This window comes from Lycium barbarum, chromosome 8 (genome assembly GCF_019175385.1).
Source record: "Lycium barbarum isolate Lr01 chromosome 8, ASM1917538v2, whole genome shotgun sequence".
NCBI lineage: Eukaryota > Viridiplantae > Streptophyta > Magnoliopsida > Solanales > Solanaceae > Lycium > Lycium barbarum.
Genome location: NC_083344.1, coordinates 121,687,410 through 121,711,217, shown reverse-complemented (window position 1 = coordinate 121,711,217; position 23,808 = coordinate 121,687,410). Strand labels below are relative to the sequence as shown.

General features: G+C 35.2%; 1 protein-coding gene and 2 pseudogenes across 1 annotated transcript; 1 reads left to right on the top strand and 2 right to left on the bottom strand.

The window, feature by feature from the left end:
* The first annotated feature begins 1,143 nt into the window (after nucleotides 1–1,143).
* Nucleotides 1,144–5,860, top strand: LOC132607018 (transcription factor ORG3-like; annotated as a pseudogene).
* A 95-nt stretch (nucleotides 5,861–5,955) lies between these two features.
* Nucleotides 5,956–17,672, bottom strand: LOC132608260 (tRNAse Z TRZ4, mitochondrial-like; annotated as a pseudogene).
* A 4,207-nt stretch (nucleotides 17,673–21,879) lies between these two features.
* On the bottom strand, nucleotides 21,880–22,550 carry LOC132608259 (tRNAse Z TRZ4, mitochondrial-like). Its single transcript, XM_060322311.1, has 2 exons — nucleotides 22,455–22,550; nucleotides 21,880–22,259 (listed from the first exon to the last, which is right to left on the bottom strand). Exons 1-2 carry the CDS (start codon nucleotides 22,548–22,550, stop codon nucleotides 21,990–21,992), a joined length of 366 nt encoding a protein of 121 aa, XP_060178294.1. The 3' UTR covers nucleotides 21,880–21,989.
* Between the last annotated feature and the right edge of the window lie 1,258 nt (nucleotides 22,551–23,808).

Below are 23,808 nucleotides of genomic sequence, written 5' to 3'. Positions count from 1 at the left end.
TCCCAAAAAATGGCCGGTCAGCCCAAAATAATGCCAAAGCTGGCCGGCCCAACAGCCCAGACTGCTACAACATATATACATATGTTTGATTATATATACACTTTATATACAAGAATTATATATTTTATATCCATATGCTGGAATTAATCATACATTTATTATACATGAATTATACGTTAATCATACATTTATTATACACATATTATGCAATAATGATATGATATATTTTTTTTTACATATACATGCATATTATATACCACAATGATACGGTTTCTACTATACATGTTTTATACGTATGGTACACTTTCTATACAAGACTGATACAGTTTATATACACATGCTGAAATTATATATACACTTTCTATACAAAAAATGATACATATTATATACAAAACTGATACAATTTTCTATTCTATACAGGGCAGTTGCACTGTGCTGATACACATTATATACACAAATGATACATATTATATACAAAAATGATACATACCTTAGTGATTCATATTTTATACAGTTTTTATACATTACAGATAGGTACTAATACATATTTTATACATAAATGACAGATATTATATATAAAAATCGCCTCAAACATTTTTGTGTTTGGGTTTTTATTTGAAAATTGTCTTATTTAAGTTTTGGTTAATGGATGAGATTAATTTAGTGGGTATAATTTGGGTTTGGAAAAAATTGGATTAGAGGGTGGGATTATTTATGGCCGACCGGACATATATGTCCTTTTCCCTACTTGATTTCTATAGGTTCTTCAATATTTTGCTTAGAGAACCTTGCATAATCAAGTAATCCTTAAAATTGATGGCACATCTCGAGCTTATGAGTGAAATCTTACTCAAGGCTCGTGATCCCACACGCAACAAGCCTTAAAAGCGTATACATTTTTTATGTAAATAAACATTGTCCCTGGAATTACACAATACTCTATTGCTTGTTATTATTGTTAGAAAGAAAATGAAACCAAACAGAAATTAAAATAACTAAGCATTAATTTATTACACTAGTATGCTGAGGTATGTCCTGATCAAAGCTATTGGTATAGATTCTCATTATAAATGTGATGTCAATATTAATTGTCTTCAGAGTATTAATTAGAAGAAAATTAGTCCTCAGAGTATTATTAGCAAAATGCTAGCCATTTCTCCTCCATCTCCTTTTGTTTTCTAATTATAACTTTGGCTCATGGATTTTGGAGGAACTATACACTCCTGCTCATGTAGAAACATCAAATTCAGCTGTTGCCCTTCATTCATCATCATCATCTCAAAAAATACTTCAACGCTGTGATTCAAGTGATTCAAATAAATTTGATCATCAGATTATTAAGGGTGGTGATAATTATTATCAACCTGATCAGACGGTGAAGAAGCTTAATCATAATGCAAGTGAGCGTGATCGAAGAAGAAAAATCAATACCTTATATTCTTGTCTTCATTCTTTGCTTCCTGCTTCTGATTTGGATAATTCTAATTCAAATTATTAAATTAATTTTACATTTTTAAAACGAAACAGAGTAGAAATTGATTTTCTATTTAAACGAAGAAATACTATTTTTTAATTTTTGGTAAATATTCTCGGTTTAGCTCATTTTACTTGTCATGTTGTCTTTTGCATGGTTTTTTAATGAAACGTCAATTAGAATTATAATTTGATTAATTTACCTTATTCACTATTTGATCTCCATTTGATTTTTTTTACGACATTAATCTCTTTTCACATTTATTAGAGTAAGAATAAAATGAAAAAGTAATTAAATTTTATCTTATTTTAAAATATAAATATTTTAAGTATATTTATTTTAGTAAACATAACAAATAAATGACATGACGGAATAGCAAATACAACAGTTCAATATCTAGATTAGATCTTAGGCTAATATAAAAAGAGAAAAAAAATTGTATGGTTTGACTACTTAACCTTTTGAGGAAAAGCAATAATTTGGGGTTCATGTTTTTTTGTTGTACAATAATTTCATTTGCTTCCACTAATGGGTTGATACACATGTGGCAATGAATCCGTCATTATTGACTTAATGGGATACTTTGGAAATTACATGAATATTGTTTGATTTTTTAATATGGGGTGCCCTTTTTTTTTGACATTATTAGTTTGCACTGTTTTTATGCATATATATATATATACTATGTTCAAAACATGATTAATATAACATTGTAGTTTGTGCTCCGTATCCAAAACTTTATTATATTAGTGTTTGCTACGAATACAAAGTCTACAAAAATTTATTAATACTTTTTAAAAGAGAAGACTTGTTTAACAGGAAACTATTTTCTTCTCTTTGAGATAAAACAATAGCAATATTTAAGCATCAGTTAATACTTTCAATTTTAATTCAATTAATTTAAAGGTGTAAAACACTTATTATTTTTTATCAAATTTTGATTTGGATAATTATAATTCAAATTATTAAATTAATTTTACATGTTTACAACAAAACAAAGTAAAAATTTTGATTTTCTATTTAAACGAAGAACTACTATTTTTTTTTTAGTAAATATTCTTGGTTTAGCTCATTTTACTTGTCATGTTGTCTTTTGCATGATTTTTTAAGGAAATGTCAATTAAAATTATAATTTGACTAATTTACCTTATTCATTATTTAATCTCCATTTGATATCATTTTTTCTTTTACGACATTAATCTCTTTTCACATTTATTAGAGTAAGAATAAAAATAAAAAAGTAATTAAATTCTATCTTATTTTAAATATAAGTATTTTAAGTATATTTATTTTATTAAACATAACAAATAAATGACATGGTGGAACAGTAAATACAACAGTTTAATATCTAGATTAGATCTCAGGCTAATATAAAAAAAGAAAGAAAATTGTATGGTTTGACTACTTAACCTTTTGAAGAAAAGCAATAATATGAGGTCCATGTTTTTTGCTGTACAATAATTTCATTTGCTCCCACTAATGGGTTGATACACATGTGGCAATGAATTCATCATTATTGACTTAATGGGATACTTTAAAAATTACATGAATATTGTTTGATTTTTTAATATGGGATGCATTGTTTTTTTACATTGTTTGTTTTTTTAATATGGGGTTCACTTTGCTGAGATGGATGTGCGGGCATAACAGGAGAGATAGGATTCAGAATGAAGTGATTCGGGTTAAGGTGGGTGTGGCCCCTATGGTGGATAAGATGCGGGAAGGGAGGTTAGGTGGTTCGGCCACGTGCAGCGGAGATGCGCTGATGCGCCAGTGAGGAGATGTGAGAGGATGGCAGTGGTGGGCCTGAAGAGAGGGAGGGGTAGGCCAAAGAAGGCCTGGGGAGAGGTGATTCGGCAGGACATGGCATTACTCCAGCTTACCGAGGACATGACCGGTGATAGGAAGGGGTGGAGGTCGAGTATCAGGGTAGAGGGCTAGCGAGGGGCCGCGAGATTTCCTTTCTCGTATTAGGAGTACTTTTATCCTGCTTTTATGTGTTGGTCTTGTCTATCTTTGCTATTTTATCATGACTTCCTTGCTCTTGCTATTTCTCATTTTCACATGGTTTTGATTTGCTTGTCCGTATCTGACTCTTTTCCCTTGTTTCCCTTATTTTCCCTGTTTTCTTTTGAGCCGAGGGCCTTTCGGAAACAACCTCCCTACCTTCCAAGGTGGGGGTAAGGTCTGCGTACGCTTGAACCTCTCCAGACCTCACGTTATGGGATCCAATTGGGTATGTTGTTGTTGTTGTTGTTGTTATTGATTGATTTTGTTAATATGGAGTCCACTTTTTTTTTCATGAGTTCGGAGATGGTGGGTTCCACTTTTATATATATATATATATATATATATATTGCTTGGTGTTTAGTATGGGGCCCATCCTTTTTTTATTTTTAATACTTTATACAAGAGAGACGGATGACGAAACAGGCTCTTCTATAAAGTAAAAAATAAAGAGGAATTGTGATATTTTATGATCGTACGGTTCTAACTAATCCCAAGAAAAGACACTCTATATACATAAGTGGACGGATATTCTAAATGGTGTGATGGATTTAAGGGAAAACTGTATATTTTTATCCAGAACGAATAATATTATATCGTATTAAAAGTGTCTTTGGGTGGTGACGTGAGACTCGACTTACTATCGTTACCTGTCTACATACCGGTTTACTACCTTTATCCGTAGCTTGAAAACGCATCACAAAAAAAGGCCATGGGCATGGGTGGTCATAAATACGAAGATGATATGGGTGGCACACAGTGAATTCTAAATTAGCCCATGCAATGAATTTTAGTGATGGGCAAGCGGAGAGTCTACGAACAAAATCTCACGTTGATAGCTAAACACGAAATTAATCTATATATAAGATATATGATACTCTTAATGATGTGATTAATACTTTTTGGAAAAAATAGCGTGGATTCGGCCTAAAGCCAAGAATATCATTACATGATTAAACCTATGTACACCAATAACTATCGTTTAATCTCTAAAGTAGAACTAAGACTTAATTTTAAAGTAGATTTTTTCATCATAGGCTGACACTTCATTATTCTTCATGTTCACAGAAAAGACTAAGCATTCTATCAATAGTATCAAGAATTCTAACGTACATACCAGAGTTATGAAATGAAGTGGAAATACTGATTCAGAAGAAAGAAGAACTTACATCAACAACTATTTCCAATATTGAAAATTCAGCTAATTTTACTAAGAAATAAAGAAGAGGTGGAATTGAGAGATCTTCCTTGATTATTTCAGCAAGTGAAATAGGTGATAAAGAAGTGGTGGTTCAAGTATCTACTTTGAAGATCAATAAAGGTTCAATTGCTGAGGCTATATCAAAATTAGAGGATGAAGGACTTGTTCTACTAAATACATCTTCTTTTGAAACTTTTGAGGATAGGGTATTTTATACCTCGCATTTTCAGGTATTATTAAATAATTCTTCCCCTTCTTCCTATTAGACAAAGTTTAACGCATCAGAATGAAAAATTACTCGCCCTTTATTCTTTTACTCCCCCCCAATATAGATTGTTCTTCGTTATACTTTTTAGGTCCGACATGGGCAAATATACCCCACAACTTTGTCATTTATATTTGATATTCCTCTTGTTAAAAAAAAAAAGTGGCTCATATATATCTTCAACGTTTAACACACAGAGTAGATTTGCCCTTTTCGTTAAAAGACTCCCATTTACTAAATTAAAAAAAATCGTTTACCTTATTTTTATTGACCCAGATCCCACCCAAGGTTTCCGGGTATATTTTGCCTCGAATCCCGTCCAACATTTATACTTTCAACGTCTCATTTTATGTGATACAATGTTGAGTACGAGAATCAAATTATTTTTTGAGTGTGAATCGGACATAAAATTTTCATTTTTTAATAATAAGATTTACAATATATTTAGAAATTACATAAAATATAATATAAATCACAACAGTTAGCGATTTAGAATATTTAAGACGAATTAGAGTCTAATGTATATTTTTGTGATGGGTAAGGTCTAACGGAAAAAGGTAACTTTAATTAACAAAATACCTTGAGTATAGTTCAAAGAGGTCATAACTTTTATTAACTCTTAAATTAAAAAGAAAACGAGACATACTCCATGTCCTTTAAGTTTCAAAGAAGCTATATATATGCCACTTAACAATTTAATTTCTTGAGTTAACAGTAGACTTATCAAATTGTACCCGCTAAAATCTCCACCTCTATTAGTCTTTGTTCATATATCCTGTTTGTTCTGTTTTTCTTATGGGTATATTTTTTTTCTTTTGGTCAACAGGTTGAAGGAGCTATGGTTGTTGAGGTTGACACCCTAAGAGAGAAGCTCGCATCATATTTTGACAATGAAGACAAGTTATTACCATAACGAATTTCTAGCTTTATTTTTACTAAAATTATAATGTATTCATACTTATCTTCTTTTTTTCATATTTTTTTGTAGGATAGTATCAGCAACAAATGTAAATGCATTTTAGGAATTCGAGAGAGGTATTTTCCTTATAAAAAAATAAAAATTGTCCATAACTCAAGAAGTTGTGTCTACAATATGTTACTTTCAAATTTAAATTAACCAACGTTTCTGAAAAGCAATTTGAGGTACGGAAGAATCTTAGGGAGCACTGGCAAATCTGCTAGGTTTACACTCATTAGGTCAAATGCAATACAAGTTCTTTGCATGCTCACTTCATCAAGTGCAGGTCCTTTTGGGTATCTCTGGCTGAAGTGAGTCAATATTACCCGGTATGCATCAGCAGAATGTCCGACTTCTGTAGCTTCCTTAATTGTGTTGTGGTTTCTTGCTATAGCCTCCTCCACCAGGCCATCCTCGAAGGTCGCCTGCAGATAATGTACTAGCATGTCAATCATTAAAAAAAAATTCCTTGCTACAATTTGTGCACTTTGCATAACCAATGATAAGTTTACTGTACCAAAATGTTACTAAAATAAATAAAAAACCAAGCCATGAACTACTACCTGCATAGCCAGCTACATTTTTGACACAAGGGAAAGTTGGAACATAACTGATTATCTTTAGAGCGACCAAACTACCTGATGAATGGAGACATATTGCACTAACCTCATGTATAAGAATTGTTGCTCCAAGAGATGCTTCTATAACTTGTGAGCATGGCCTCGTGTCACCAGAGTACGCAACCTTCCAACCTGGTATTACTTTCCCGCAATTCACTATTTCTGCTGATTCCAAGATGACACCAAACGCCTCAGGACAGTGTACAACAGGGAAGCTGATGAGTCTCACTAGCCCTGCTTCACTCAAAACTTTATTGAAACACTTTAGCAATGTTATGTCATCAACTGGAGTGCTTGGCTTCATTCTTTTCGAACAGCGCAACAGAGAACTGTCTTCAGAAAGAGAAGTCAACAGAGTATGATCTCTATATTCTCTACTTTCATCATGCACAGAGTCATCCTCCATGTTATCCCACTTAGACCCAGTAGTGCTCCTACAGTCGCGGAACAACATGTCTAGATCTTCTAACTTTACATATACCTTGAGAAATTCCCGAACCTGCTCTTGCCCAATAACCAGCATGGGTTCATGGGTTACTCCCTTCAACAAATCACGTCTTAAAGCAAGTATCCGTGCCAAACCTGCATGGTGATCAACATGGATATGATAAATCCAAATGCATTTAAGATTTCCAACTTCAATGTCTGCACCATTAATCCCATATCTGTTCCAAAATTATTAAAATATATTAATTCACAGATTAAAAATGACAAAAGAGGTTCTGAACAACATAGCAAAAATCCTAAGAGTCCAATGCTATTACCTCCTCTTGAGTTGTGCCAGGGTTCCTTCACCACAATCAAGGAGCAAAACCCCTTTAGAGAAAAGATTAACATAGATGGAACTGACATTTCAGTATTTTGAAGGTATAGATGAACTGGTGCCAAGAAAAACAATCTCCAGATCATCTCTTTGTACATTCTCCAGACACCTTGGTACTTCACCACTGTCCTGAATGTTGGATAATTCCACCTCATCTTCTTTAGGTTTGTGCCAACATTGGCTTATGTTCTTTGCTGCATCAGCAATCTCAGGAATCTCTGAAAGTAACTCTTCAATGAACACTGAAGAGGTCATCAGATTTTGAACACTTGATCTGTCCAATCCCAGTCGTCTAGGAGGACGTAAGGTGAACTGTTCAAAAGGTTAGACAAGAAAAGTTCATTCAATCGAAGGCCATGCAAATGAATTTTTTTATAATACCATAGGTAAGAACAATGTATTAAGCCTAGAAGAAGAGGAAAAATGTTAAATGTAGCTTCGAGAGGAGGGAGAATGGTTTCCATCACTTTTATAAAAGGATGAGTTTTCCTGCTCAGGAGTGAAATTATTGAATTGCTATTGAAATAATTCATAATCACAGGTACTAATCCGAAAAAAGTCTTAGATAGGTTCGTTAAGGAACAGTTTAACATGACATGATTCCAAAAAAAAAACTCATAAAGGCAGGTAATTCATTTCCAGAGTCAGAGAACATTTGAACAAACTCCTTTCTCACTTATATTCTAGCTGGCAGGTGAACTGGATTTACTATATCATAAATTGGAGTGCTTTCACTGTCAGAAAAGAACAGAAGGGGTTTAGGCATAAGGAAGAACCCACAAGCTTATGAAATGACTATGGAGACTTAGTTTGGAAGATCAAGCTTTATGGAGAAGAATTATTAGTGAAAAGTATAGTTAAGAGGGACAATGGTGTTCAAGGATTGTAAGCACCCCATATACACCAACTGTCACCAAGTGTCTGGAGAACTATAAAAAACTATGGACTTTGTTTTTCAATGATATCAGAAAACGAAGTTGGCAATGGGATGAAAACTTTTTAGATAGCAATTGGACTGGGCATGGACCTTTAAAAGACCTTTTTCCTGAATTGTTTTGTTTGAACCAACAACTGATGCTACAGCGGGGTTGGAATTTAAACTTTAGAAGACTTTTCAATGACTGAGAAGTCACTCAAATTGCTGAATCTTTGAGAAGTTTAGAACATGTACAAGCCATTACCACAACTGAAGATAGATTGTTATGCAGAGAACATTTACAAGGAAACATGTCTGACTCGAGAAAACTTAAGAGAGAGAAAATACAGCTGTGCTCAAGATGCTACTTGTGCGAAATGAAATCAGATCGTATAAACCATCTGTTTCTACAGTGAAACCGCTTACCAGATCTGGCAAATCCCTTTAAACATGAAAGGTATTTAGTGGACTATGCCAAAGTCCACAAGAGATCTGTTACCATGCTGGATACTGGGGGATCTTTTAGGCAGAAGAAATGGTGGAAAACAGTTCCTGCTTGTATATGGTGGATCGTATGGAAGAAAAGAAATGCAGGATGTTTTGGAAGAAAGACCCAGGCCTGTGCAGGAAATCAAAATGAACTACTTGCTTTTGATTCATTTTTGGTGTAAAGAAGAATAGTTGGAAGATGCTGATTCACTCTTAGGTATCATATAGTTGTTGTAGGAAGCACAAGGATATACTCTTGCTCCTTTTGAACTGTAAATATAGTTTGTAGCACATCCATTATGCTGAAGATTTATAATACAGTTAACCTCTCTAAACAAAATAATCAAAATTGGAGTCAACAATACCTTTAAGAGATTTTCAGTAGATATGCCACAAACCGAACCCTACAAAGACAAGTATCATATATCACAAGCTTTCCTCGACTTTTAAAGATGTCTCACAAGTGACTATCAACTTTTAGAGCTCAAAACAAAGCTCCACTGGTACCTTGAAATTTGGTGCTGCAACATCGGCATTCTGAACAGAAGGAAGACTAGGAGCTGGAAAAAGCTGAGGACACAAATAATACAGTCTTGTAGCGATTCTAGCACTAGATACTAGAATTGGAGTTGTTTCATGCTTCCTGTGAGAGAATGACTATGAACCAGTGTTGATATGGAAAAAATTAAAATAAGCATTAGAGGGGTTACAAACCTTGTAGTTCTTGCCATAATATGTTGGGCGAAACCAAATTTGCTCATCCATTTCTCATAGACTGGAGTGCTGACGACTGTAGCAGGGCTCAAATGAATGATGCAGTTCACAACCTTGGTAGCCTCTGGGGAGTTGCTTTGGGGATCTGTATAATAGGCATCAAGGGCTTGTGCAGAGAGTAACTCTTGTGCATGAGGTTCTGTTGGACAGTCAACAATCAGTACAATGGGACCAGGAATCGGTGTTATACCCCATTTTAACCGGGTTGAAATTAGAGTACAACATATTGGAGATTCCCAAATCGCTTATTTCATGGAGTCGCCACCTAATTGATTTTAATGTGAATTAGGGCACCTAATTATTAACTAAGGTAAAGCTACCTAAACCTCCGTTAACAGTCTACTTAATTAGTGTGATTCTAGGTAAGGGTTCTATATTATCCTAAAGGGAAGGAGTTAGGCATCCTTTAGAATCCGTTAACTACGATTATCCAGCCAAACTTAGGTTAATTAATTAGGGCTAAAGATGCAAATATAATATTTAAAATTCAAGAAAATAGCTTGTAGGAAAGTATAATGATTTGCATAAAAAATAAGACTTCAAATGCCATTTAAAATGAAAACTTATAGATATTGCTAAAGCTTTAAATAAAACGTTATTTGTAGAAAATGCGATAATTTGCATAAAAGGGAAATTTCAAATGCCATTTAAAAATAAAACTTACAAATGCTGCTAAGGTTTTACATAATAATGCTATTTAAATAAAAAACTTGCAAAAGATGATTTGCATATGAGTAGCCAAAAATGCGGATTTGTGCAGCGTTTTAATAAATATTTGAAACAAACAATCATCAACTATACTTAAAAATATGCGTAATTGACTCAAAAACTTGAAGAGTCATTTACAAAATATACTTGAGTTTGTATTTGCATATTAATGCCATTTTTTTTTTATTTTTTTTTATTTTTTTAAGAGAGTAAGGATAAGTTTCGATTCCTTTAACTTAAAATATGTATTCACGCCATTTTGCAAATCAATTATTCTAAATAAAATAAATATTAGACATTATAAATAGTTGTAACATGAAAAGCAGATAATGAACTTATGGAATCAATTGTTAGTCTTTCTTAAACTAGCTACCCATTTCTAAACTAAACCTACTAATTTATCAGGATTTATCTAAACTAAAAAAAAAACAAACAAAAAGTTAGTTGCATAATACAAATTAATATGCACAAAAAAAATAAAATGAAAGGGCAAATAATATCAAATGGGCCAGCCCACTTTGGGACTGCTGATCTGCTGCTGGTGGGAGTGGGCTCAGCCCACGTTTTTCTTTTAAAAATGCTGCGTTCAAGGGCTGCTTTTGGGCTTTGGCCCAACAACAATTTTTATACATGGATTGCTACGGACTGGGCTGGACAGAGATGACTCAAGCGAGATTACGTTGGGCTTTCAGCCCAACTCCGAATGCGGGAGATAGACGAGTCCCTTGGACTCGTATGCGAGGTTCATGCAAAAAAATGAAAGAGAAAGATTAGTATGCGGTTAATGAATTATATTAAACATATGAAATGTAAACTCAAACAAGCCAGCAGATATATTTTAAGTATACCTAGTATATACACACTCATAAAGATGTATAGGAGGTCAATATCAGAAAGCTTTTGCCCCCGTTTTCCCGAGGTTGCACAAGTTTCAAAGGATTTCATGAATCCCATGCATGGCTAACACTGGGGAGGGTTCGAGCTTAATCCATAATGGCCCATCTAACCTCCTTATTAACGTGTTTTCATGAGTATACTTAGAGCATACATAGGTATACAATTCTACTGTTTCAACAATATTGAAGTGTTTATAACATACTAAGGCATGCAATTTGCACAGTAATGGCAGTGGACATCGCAAGAGAAATCACATAACATCATAAAGCGCACAGATCTACATAGCAATGGCAATGTATTCTACAAAACTAACTAACTCACTCATATACTAAGGCATAGAAATAGACATAGAAAGGCAGTGAACAACGCGAGAAAGACTACACAATATACCACGGTAAAACAGCATCTGCCCAGCAAGGGCAGTGCATAACATTACCCACAAACATGCTTAGGCGACAACAGCTGTTAGCGGCGACACCGAACTTCACAAAATTGACCACGAAATGCGTTCAAAACACAAAATTTGGACAGCAATGGCAGTAACAAAGGTCCGCAGATTACGAAAGGCTCATGAACCATATATAACGCACAGAAGCATGCAACAGCAGACAAGCAAGGCAGGATTCTTAATCTTTTTGACAGCCAATCGCACAAAATTAAGCAAAGATGAATACATTAAGCCCATATGTGATAGAACCAGCAAGTTGACGTTTCGAGCAGCCTTAATCAATACAAACAGCTTCAATATATCTAAATAACTGCTAGTCTTATAGCCTATGATAACACCTAAATCAGTATTTCAGTTCATTGCTTACAGAGGCAAACAAACAGACCACAAAGCATTTTATGCCATAAACATGGAGACAGCAGTTACGGACAGACTAGTTCCCTAATTCAAATCAGATTTAGTTAATCTGTACCCGGTAAAAGAAAATACACAGAACTGAGAAATTGTCGTGTTTCACCCGATAGATATAATTTAAGGCAAGGGGCAGAAGTGATCCACACATTATCATGCAAAATGAAATCTGATGAAATCAGAGAAGAAGAGCAAAATCCAAAGAGCATGAGGATTATCTAGCCTATATCTAACAGCCACGAAACTAGCAATTAAACAAACTACATCGAAATGACAGTGAGTAAAAAGAAGAAAATCCCTGGGACTTTTGAAGATGTTTCCATGAAAACAACAATGAATCTTTAAGGCTCATGCTCATGATCACAATATCTATTTCAAGAGGTTAAACAAACCAGGCCAGATTTAACCTTCTTCAAGGTAACAACAAACCAGATTCAGTCATATTTTAAACAAATTAATGACCAGCTTATCCCTTTTGAACTCAACAGATTTCATATAAAGTAATGCCAAAATGAGAAATTTTCACATTATCAAAGGACTTGCATTCAACACAAAGCCAAATGACATTTGTTTCGACCATAGGGGGACTGATTCATCATACCTTATGATACAATTCACATATACACACCCTATTTTTTTAAAGTTAACAGTTTCCATTTTTTGAACTTAAAACAGGCTTTTGATTCTGAATATAGACTTCAACTTAAGCTAACAATCAAAGAGTCTTGAAGGAAACTGATGCCTCAAACAAAGGTGACCTTGAAAATCACGCTGAACCATAATTCTTTGCCCAAACAGAACAGTAGGCAAAATTGCAGATTCATATTCTATTTTATTCAAACCAACGTGTAAATTCCCCATCTCCTTTCAACAAACTCATAGACACTTAAGCAGAGAGAAAAAAATGAATGACTCTTACTACAGGTTGTTTGGCCAACACAAACATTTCAAATACATGACAGAGTCAACATAATACAATATCAAATCAACATATATCCCAATCCATGAAGCAGGGACTAATAAGAGAAATTTTCTGGTCAAATTGGGTTCAATGTCTATGTATCAAGGCTGCCAGGTGCACAAGTATGTTTCAAAAGACATCTTTAGATTGTTTAAATCTAAAACAACATATGATCTCCTTAAGATAATATAAACCAGCCCAAGAACTGAAACTGATGTATGTTAATAGCTCCAAACAGCACATCCATTTTATCTTATGCTAATTTTGAACCAGATTTATTTATCTTATCCACAAGCCATCATTCTTATCATTGTACAAAATGGATATGTTTTCTCTATGTGACAAGTCCAGCCCTCCATATTACTATGTCATTACTAAATTGCATTAAACAATCTTGTGTTATAATCAGGAGCAAACAGAAATCAATGACAGACTTAACTACTAGTCATGCCTGACCTAACAATAAACACTTAAACAAGCTCAAACGTCCTACTAACTAATTGTTTAGATTTGTACGACGATGTGCAACTTAAACCAACTAGCATGATTAACTCATACATCTGAATCGACTGAAGCCAATCTATCACACATAATATATGTAATTACGTAAGCAGAGCCCAACTCGATACTTAAATCACCACACAAGACTGATTAGGTCCGAATTAACATCAACACACAAACAGGCTTACCAATCTAATCTAACTAATCAGCATATTTTAAAACCTAACAACGATTAAGAAAGCATAGATTAAGCAGAAAGTAAAAGGGAAAGGGGAAACTACCTTCTTCGGGTGCAGCGAAATGGGTGCGGGGTCTTCGATCTGCACTCGAACTTATTCGAATCTGAGCTTGTGTTCCTCAGATTCAATGCAATACCAAGGGGGCGAAATAAAACAAAATATCGATTTAGTATGTTAAATCAATATCAAGAATGTTGCGACTGCTAACTTAATGTTTTCTAGGGGTTTTTTTTGGGTTCTCGATCTCTCTAAAATGATTCAACTCGCCACTATTTATAGGGTTTTGTTCTTTTGTGTTGAAGAAGAGAGAGAGAGAGAGAGAGGAGCAGGAAAGGGAAGTGCGGTTGGTGAAAAGAGAGAGGAGCGGAGGGAAGTGCGGTGGTGGGGCTGAGAAATAATGAAGGGGAGCGGAGGGAGCGGCGTGGTGGGGATGAGAAAGGAAAGAAAGAGAGAGAGATTAGGTGCGTGGGGTGTGCGGCTGAAGAAGAGGGAGTATAACCCTACCCCTTTCAAGAAAAGAAACGGGCCGGGTTGTTGCCTTAATGGACTGAAAATAATTTAATTTTTTTTTTTTTTATATATGAAGTCGCCAAAAATACTAGAGGCGTAAATAGATATTTTGGAGAAAAGTGGGACAAAATTGGGTGTCAACAATAGGTGGACCTATAACATCATCTGGATGGACCTGAACGAGGCAAAATGAAAGTCATCTGCAATTTAGTAGCTTCAAAGGCACAAGTACGGCAGATTCAAAGTCTATATATTAGATCTAATGAGAGTAGAACTGACCTTGATATCCAGAAGATCTGACTTCACACTGAACCCCTTCTCCAATTCTGCAAGTTTTGTCCCCTGTTTAAATCCGCAAGCTTTAACCTTTTCGGGATCAAAATTCCCCCTGATGTCATGTAGTTTACAAATATATACAATGGAGGCATCATTTGGCCTAAACTGAGATCCAGCCAACTGAGTCGGTGATAGGAGAATAGCTGATATACTAACTGCCTTGAACTTGTGTTTATCTTTCAGCTCCAGCATTTGTAAAGAGGGAGCTAATGCAGATCCATTTTCATGAACCTTAATGCCGTCTGGGATGATATGTTTGTTGGCCATAGTAGCATGAGGGACAAAATTCTTTATTGCATTAACCAATAAATCTAGATTTGGAGGACCCCATATGTCGACCTTAAAGGATTAGTAGAGATGTTTTTTCAGTAAGTAATAGCACCACTGTCCAGTAAGCACTGGACTGGTACTCACATGCCCAGTACTCTCAGGACTACCATTGTTCGTGCCAGCCAAAGTTAATAGCAAGCCCGAGAAATGGTGAAATAGGGATCATGAGGAAAGGATTTCATGAGAGATTTGACTCATGGAAATTGTCATAAATTGTACCACATAGATAATCAATTGTAATTTCCTAAGAAAATAAAGGGACAAAACAATTTATGGCTTTAAAAATTAGTTCATTCCCCGAAGGTCGAGATGCAAACCTGGAAGTCCACCTGCTGTCTCTGAGCAGCACGAGTCAGACATATGTGGTCTACCTGTATATCGATTGTTTATGTCCGTCCACAAAAGCAGTGACCAATTGCTTCTCTACTTTGAAACTGAAATCGTGCATGTGAGACATACCTGAGATAATTTTATCTTATGCTCTGTACAAAAGCGTTGTAATCCCTGCAACATAAGTAATGCTTTGAGGAATAACGCCTTACAAGTGTTCTTAGAACTAACTAGACAACTCCCACAAGCGGGTAACAACTTTTTATTTTTTTTATTTTAAACAAGTGGATAATATTTGCTCTGCAGAACAAGTTTTTTTTTTTTAGAATACATAATGCAGAGCTTTAATTCTTATTACAGAAAACTATTTCAACTAAAAACCACAAGGAAAAGTTGTCACTATTCTACTGAATGTGGCAAGTGTCACATGCCCTCTTCCAAGCTCCCCAATAAGCAAAAAACTTGGAATGTTCACCTGTTGACAGTGAACTAGCAGATACCCCACCAACAATCCAGATTAGATTTTCACATAAAGCAATCAATTCAGTTCAACCAAGAGTTGAATCGGGATCTTTACTTCAGCAAACTAACTTGAGGTTAACAGGGAATCTCGGGTTTAAGCATTCTATCAGTTTACTAAAAGAATGAATTTGAACAGAATACTTCTACTCATTATACTTTGCCAACAAACGCCCATAATTCGAAAATAGCATTGTGTTGGCATCTCCAAGCTGCTTGTTCCTAGAGCTTTCGAATTAAATTGTATTGCAATATCAAGAAGCGAAAATTACTAGGAATTAGAATATTTCGGGAAGCCAGAATTCTTAAGATAAGCATATGAAATGGCTCACAAGGGTGAAGCATAAACAGAGTTAAGACATATTTTCAACTCAGCATGTCATTGTTAATACTTAATACTATAACATTCTGAAGTATCATCTAATGAATATCCTCAACTTCAATAACCATACTTTTAGAAACATAACGAAATAGCAGGCAAGTTGAAGCCAGCCCTAATCTACCTCCGACAAAAAGATGTAGTGGCTAATAGATATTACTATCACTCAAGAGTTACCTCTCCGGCATTAAATATGAATCTTTCCTTGTTAAAGAAGAGCAGAACAGACGGGGATGTTTCGTGTTTATCCATTCCTGTCCCTAAAATCTGTAATAAACAGGAAAGTAGCAGTTACTACTACAAAATGAAAGAGAATAGATATAAAGGCAAAAAAAACAAAGAAATATGAGGGCATCCCCTTTTCAGCTAAGACTTAAAGGTAATTAATAATTCATGAGACAAATATATTTTTTTTGTAAGGAAAAGTTATTCATCAGAGATAGTTATGTTTTTGTATACTTTATAGATGATAAGGATATGTAGGTATGCAAACCGCTTATAAGGGTCTGGGGGTATTCATGTATTGCTTTAAGGTTTTGAGATGAAGGCACAAACTCTTCCCTTGTCAATTTTGTGTGGACTGTCAGACTCGATTGTTCAATACTCAGTTCACATGCAAATTCAAGAATCCGGTTAGACATGTCAAAGGGTGTTAGAGGGGACCTAAAATGCTTTATAGATGTCTTCACGTACTTCCTCCAATTGTCTGAAGATTTGAAATTAATGCTCACGTATTTTCAGAATTAAAAATGGACAGTTTTTGTAGTGCACATGGGTTGCACACCATCACTTCACGAGTTAGTAAAATTGTGTCCACACCTCGTAAAGAAGCAAAGAAATTAAAAGGACATGCCACTAACATACAATAGAAAATAAAATTACATGGAAGTTCAGGTAAGGATCAGAGTTACCAAATTAAACATCCAACGGTCTAGACACATCAAATCAAATACTCTAGAAAAGCATTTAAGGAGAATACTATGGTCGATATTATGATCTCTAAAGAGGGTATTTCTCTTATTTGCATAATGGGGCACAATTTTTTTTTCAGAAGAGCCACGCTTCAGTGCATTTTGTGTGACATTAAAAAAAAATCTTGATGATGAAGCAATTTCCCGAAGATTGGTTGCCTAAATAGGGACGGAAGGAGCAGTTATTTTTTAGTGTTGTCCTCTTCAAGAATGGGCCAATGGGTGATGAGACACACCTTTTTCGCCTTGGTGCCTAGATTGGAACTATGCCTAACCAATGCGAAGTGATCTGCCAGTTTTTGTACTTAGCTTCAAGGCTTAAGTGAAGTGAACCTTTGATAATACTGCATTATTCATACAAAGTTAGAAATAGCAGATTTCTCAGTTATTAAAAGATTTATTTTTTTGAAAAAGCTTTTGATCAATTAAATTAGTCTTACTTAGTCAACATCCTAAAGAAGACGGGCTTTGGAGATAGGTGGATTTACATCTCCATATCAACAGTGAAATACTCTGTCTTGATAAACAGAAGCGGGTTTCTTCTCTCCACACAAGGATCTTAGACAAGGAGATCCCCTCTCCACTTTTCTTTTTATACTTGTCATGGAGGGTCTCACTCAGTTGTTAGATAAAGCAAACGAACTACAATGGATTCATGGTTTCCAGATAGGCAGGAATCCAGCCACCGCAGTTACTATTTCTCATCTAGTGTATGCAGATGAAACTTTGATCTTTTGTGGATCAGACAGACATCAGGTGTCCAATCTCAACTTGCTCTTCTGGTCTTTGAAACCATTTCTGGATTACACATCAACATGAACAAAAGTATCATATACCCTGTTAATGATGTTTCCAATTTAGAAGAACTGGCAAAAATCCTAAGTTGCAAAACTGGTTTCTTTCCAACCACCTACCTGGGATTGCCCCTAGGTGCCAAATTCAAATCTGTTGAAATTTGGAACAGAGTCATTGGAAAAATGGAAAGGAGACTAGCAACATGGCAGATGTAATATCTCTCTATGGGTTGCATTTAACACCACAAGTTCAAAAAGTCCCCTCTTTTTTCTTAAACTCCATGTCCAGTCAAATAAGTGAGTATATATTTTCTATTTCTTCTTCATTAGCGCCTCTTCCACTAAAACTCATACTTAATTTTCTTTTTTGTACTTAAATCCCCAACTGACCTTGGTGTTCTTTTACATTTTTCTAAGAGCGACCTTAACCATTTCTTTGTCCCAGGGTTCGGGATGGATTTCTGTATTTTATTTGCTCAGTTCCCTGTAACTATAAATAGCTCACTGATCTGCACAGAAGATTCATTTTTCATTTTCAATACAAACTTTCAGGTTTCTCTCACACACCTTATCCACCCCCCCCCCCAAATCTCTCCCTCTCCCCCTCTATCTCTCTATCTTTTTGACTTCTCATTTAGGGTTCCAATTGATTCTTTCTTGCAATTTTCCTTCAACTAGGATCTAACGGAAGGACAACGAAGAAGAAGAGGAGAAAGCGAGGGAGGAAATAGAATTGAAAGGGGGTGTAACAGACATGTTGTTTAGGACTTTTGCTGCATGCTTTTTGTTTTTCGGGAACTTCACGTGAAATGATTATCGGTTGCATCCCATGGATGCTTAAGAAATAAATTAGAAGGTAATACACATGATGTAAAGGGGCATACTAGGAAACAAACAAAACATGTCAGAACCACCAACAACAGCTTCGTTTTGAGTACTTCAGTTTAACTAGTTCTCTTTAGGTAAGGAGAGTTTACCAATAGATTAAAAGAGAGGACAAGTGAACTCTAGGTTCCAACCCCTCAACTAAACAAGTGAAGTTATACACGAATCAGGTGCAATCTCCAATTCTCCATAAACAAATAACGGTCGCAGTTTGAATATAATCGGACAAGAGACTAAGTGATGCAGAAAGAGTCAGAAATTCCATGAGAAGCACGACAATTAATGACCCAAGAGAAACTCTAAGAAATCATTTTTTATAACCGCGGTGTCCCAGTACAGCTTGCGCACACCTCGACTAATTCTAGGGATACCTACCACCTCCTACCAGCAACAGGTACCAAATAACTCTGCCCACCAACGCTAGGACACATGGGAAGAAACTCTAAGAAATCTATTCAAGGGCATTTAGCTCCAGGCTACAAGATTTAAATTACTGTAAACACTGCTACATAAAAAAAGTCCTCATACCTATTAGACCACATGTTACAATATTCAGGTCGGTAGAAATTTGGTCTTTTACTCATTCAGATTTCTTCCAAAGAAAACTTCCTGATGTGTAACGGTTCAGCAAGGCAAAAGCATTTGTATCCTGACTAGTATATAAGATTTTAGCGACTAGAGCGGTTAACCAACACAGCTTGTACAACAACAAATATGAGAATAATATCGATGTCTCACCAAGATTAATTTATTCATCTACAACCATTCTAATGATTGTTTCTTCCTCTTTTACCAACATACTTCTGTTCTGGTTCATCCGTTTGACTATAGTATACTCTATGTTTTCTTTCTTTTGTAATCTATGCATCTTCATGATGCTTTTGTTAATAATATCCCACTTACTTCATCAAAAAAAAAAAACAAAGTATTCTTTATGTTTGTAATCTATGCATCTTCGTGATGCTTTTGTGAATAATATTCCAGTTACTTCATAAAAAAAAAAGTAATCTTTATGTTTCTTTTTTTCTTTTGTAATCTATGCATCTTCGTGATGTTTTTGTTAATAATATTCCACTTCATCAAAAAAAAAAAGTCTCATGATGTTTTTTTTTAATCAAAGAAATTCCTCGAGATCAGTGTCAATTGAACCCTAGGGTAATTTTTTTTTTATGACATGGAACCCGCAGCCGCTACGAAGGTGCGCACAGGTAAATCCAACTCCTGCGCAATAGCTCGCAAACCACACAAGAGAGATAACCCGCACTAGTCAAGCCCCGTGCGGTTTTTTTTTCCTCATATATATAAGTTGTCAAATCCCTTTAGACATAAAAAAAACTCTTTTTTTAGTTCCTAGAGATTATGACTAACTCATTTTACTGTAAAAAGTGAAACTTTTAGTTACTATTCCATTGTTTTTTTCCCCCTTTTGGCACCTTCAAATCCGAGCAAACAAGTTTAAGCTAGTAAGTATGCTGAAGAGATAAATAAAATTAACAAAAGCACTGCACAAATATAGAAAAAACAATTAAAAAAAAACTGGACATAGGCTTCTGTATTTTCGCGGGGAACATTATTTTTGGGCTTAGACATTGGCGAAACCTGGACTTGTGTAGAACAACAAGTGCATTATGTTATGAATCTTCATACTAAAACACAAGGTAGAAAACAACACTAAGTATAATTTAATTTAATTAACTAAGTCTTTGTTTATATTTAGAGAAGGGGGGAAGGAGAAACATACAATTTAGTGGAGAAATTGATGGAGAGGACCAAGCTGGCGGCAATAGTTTATTTGTTCTAAGCTCTTCCGACTCGGTGAAGACCGGACTCCCGGTCCAATTATTTAGTGGGAAAAACCACACAAAATATTCCTTTATACTAGTGTGCTGTTGCCCGTGCTGTGCACGGGCCCAATAAACTTGTTAATCATTAATGCAAAGTTTCCAAAATTTACAACATAATTTAAGCTGCGTATTTATCAGAAATATGCGACCATTCGGGGTTATTTTTAGTCCAACTCAGCGTAAAAAAATATTCTATGGCTAGCACATCAAACACATTTATGGACAAGAAGAGAAACCAATGCAAATTGTTCAAATTCACAAGGCAAAACAATTTTACACAGAAAAAGAAAAATTACTCGCCCTTTATTCTTTTACTTCCCCCAATATACATTGTTCTTCGTTATACTTTTTAGGTCCGACATGGGCAAATATACCCCACAACTTTGTCATTTATATTTGATACTCCTCTTGTTAAAAAAAAATGGCTCATATATATCTTCAACGTCTAACACATAAAGCAGATTTTCCCTTTTCGTTAACAGACTCCCATTTACTGAATTAAAAAATCGTTTACCTTATTTTTATTGACCCAGATCCCACCCAAGGTTGCGGGGTATATTTTGCCCCGAATCCCGTCCAACATTTATACTTTCAACGTCTCATTTTATGTGATACAATGTTGAGTACGAGAATCAAATTATTTTTTGAGTGTGAATCGGACATAAAATTTTCATTTTTTAATAATAAGATTTACAATATGTTTAGAAATTAATAAAATATACTATAAATCACAACAATTAGCGATTTAGAATATTTAAGACGAATTAGAGCTTAATGTATATTTTTGTGGTGGGGAAGGTCTAACGGGAAAAGGTAACTTTAATTAACAAAATACCTTGAGTATAGTTCAAAGAGGTCACAACTTTTATTAACTCTTAAATTAAAAGAAAACGAGGCATACTCCATGTCCTTTAAGTTTCAGAGAAGCTATATATATGCCACTTAACAATTTAATTTCTTGAGTTAACAGTAGACTTATCAAATTGTACCAGCTAAAATCTCCACCTCTATTAGTCTTTGTTAATATATCTTCGAAATTGTGTTTGTTCTGTTTTTCTTATGGGTATATTTTTTTTCTTTTGGTCAACAGGTTGAAGGAGCTATGGTTGTTGAGGTTGATACCCTAAGAGAGAAGCTCTCATCATATTTTGAGAATGAAGACAAGTTATTACCAGAACGAATTTCTAGCTTTATTTTTACTAAAATTATAATGTATTGATACTTATCTTCTTTTTTTCATCTTTTTTCGTAGGATAGTATCAACAACAAATGTAAATGCATTTTAGGAATTCAAGAGAGGTATTTTCCTTATAAAAAAATAAAAATTGTTGTTTCAAAAAATAAAAATTGTCCATAACAAAAGAAGTCGTGTCAACAATATGTTACTTTCAAATTTAAATTAACCAACATTTCTGAAAAGCAATTTGAGGTACGGAAGAACCTTAGGGAGCACTGGCAAATCTGCTAGGTTTACACTCATTAGGTCAAACTCAATACAAGTTCTTTGCATGCTCACTTCATCAAGTGCAGGTACGTTTGGGTATCTCTGGCTGAAGTGAGTCAATATTACCCGGTATGCATCAGCAGAATGTCCGACTTTTGTAGCTTCCTTAATTGTGCTGTGGTTTCTTGCTATAGCCTCCTCCACCAGGCCATCCTCGAAGGTCGCCTGCAGATAATGTACTAGCATGTCAATCGTTAAAAAATAAATTCCTTGCTACAATTTGTGCACTTTGCATAACCAATGATAAGTTTATTGTACCAAAAGGTTACTAAAATAAATTAAAAACCAAGCCATGAACTACTAACTGATTATCTTTAAAGCGACCAAACTACCTGATGAATGGAGAAATATTGCACTAACCTCATGTATAAGAATTGTTGCTCCAAGAGATGCTTCTATAACTTGTGAGCATGGCCTCGTGTCACCAGAGTACACAACTGTCACGCCCCGAAACATGGCCTGGACGTAACACGGCACTCGGTGCCTGACTGCATGTGACCGAGCGAACCACATGGCTTGCTGAACTGTCATGAGGCATACATGAGCGGAAATATAATGTGAATGCATGATGAGCCTTTATAAAACGTAATAAGTCATAATACTTAATAAAAATACTTGTTTAAACATGAGTGCTGAAATAACATGAATGAGCCAAAAATGGCTTTACGACTCTGAATGTCTGACATGACATAACTGACTTGTCTAGTCTATGAAACCTCTATCATGAGTCTGACTGGAAAACATACTTACTGGGACAAGGCCCCCAACATACCTTTAGATGCATAATTAATCATAAAACAAAAGTTGACTAAACCCCGAATGAAATGGGGCTCACCAATAAGCTGATGTGAATGCTGTTCTACTGAGCAGACGTGTCGTCCTGTATATCAGTACCTGCATCGTGAAATGCAGGCCCCCGGGCAACAAAAGGGGACGTCAGCACATTGAATGTACTGGTATGTAAAGAAACCGAAAGAAACAACATGGGACATGGAATAACATGATAAGAACTGAAACTGAAAACCTGGACATGAACATGAGCATGAGTACATATGTATATATATAACATAAGTAAAACATGATAAGTAGGGAGAGCATTTCATAAACCGACATGTGATATCACCACGTGGGTACGTGGAGTCTGGTACCTCGTCGGACCAGCAGAGCCCCTATACCTTGCCAGGGTATAAGGTGGTAAATCACCACGTGGGTACGTAGAGTCTGGTACGTCGCCGGACCAGCAGAGCCCTCATACCTTGCCAGAGTATAAGGTGGTAACGTGCCTGATGGATCCATTCAGTGTAAAATTAGGGTATCGTCATATCTGGGCGGAGCGATCCTTGTCCTACGGTGGCTACGTAGTTTCAGGCTATCTGAGCCTTCTCGGTAATTTGTGCAGCTCCCAAAAACATTAACATAATATAGTTGGCTAAGAAGCCCATGATTTTCGTGAATTAACTTGTACTTGTCTTGTAATAATGATTTCACGAAATAACTTGTAAACATGGTTTCATGAAATAACGTGTAAGCATGGTTTCATGAAATAACTTGTAAATATGGTTTCATGAAATAACTTGTATTTAGTATGTATGTATCTTGTATCATAGCATGAAAGTAATTATATAATACAGTTGCATGAAAACTTGTAGACATGTAGGATATTCATGAAACAATCATCCTTAGTCAAAAACATGCATGCAAGAACCCATGGAAT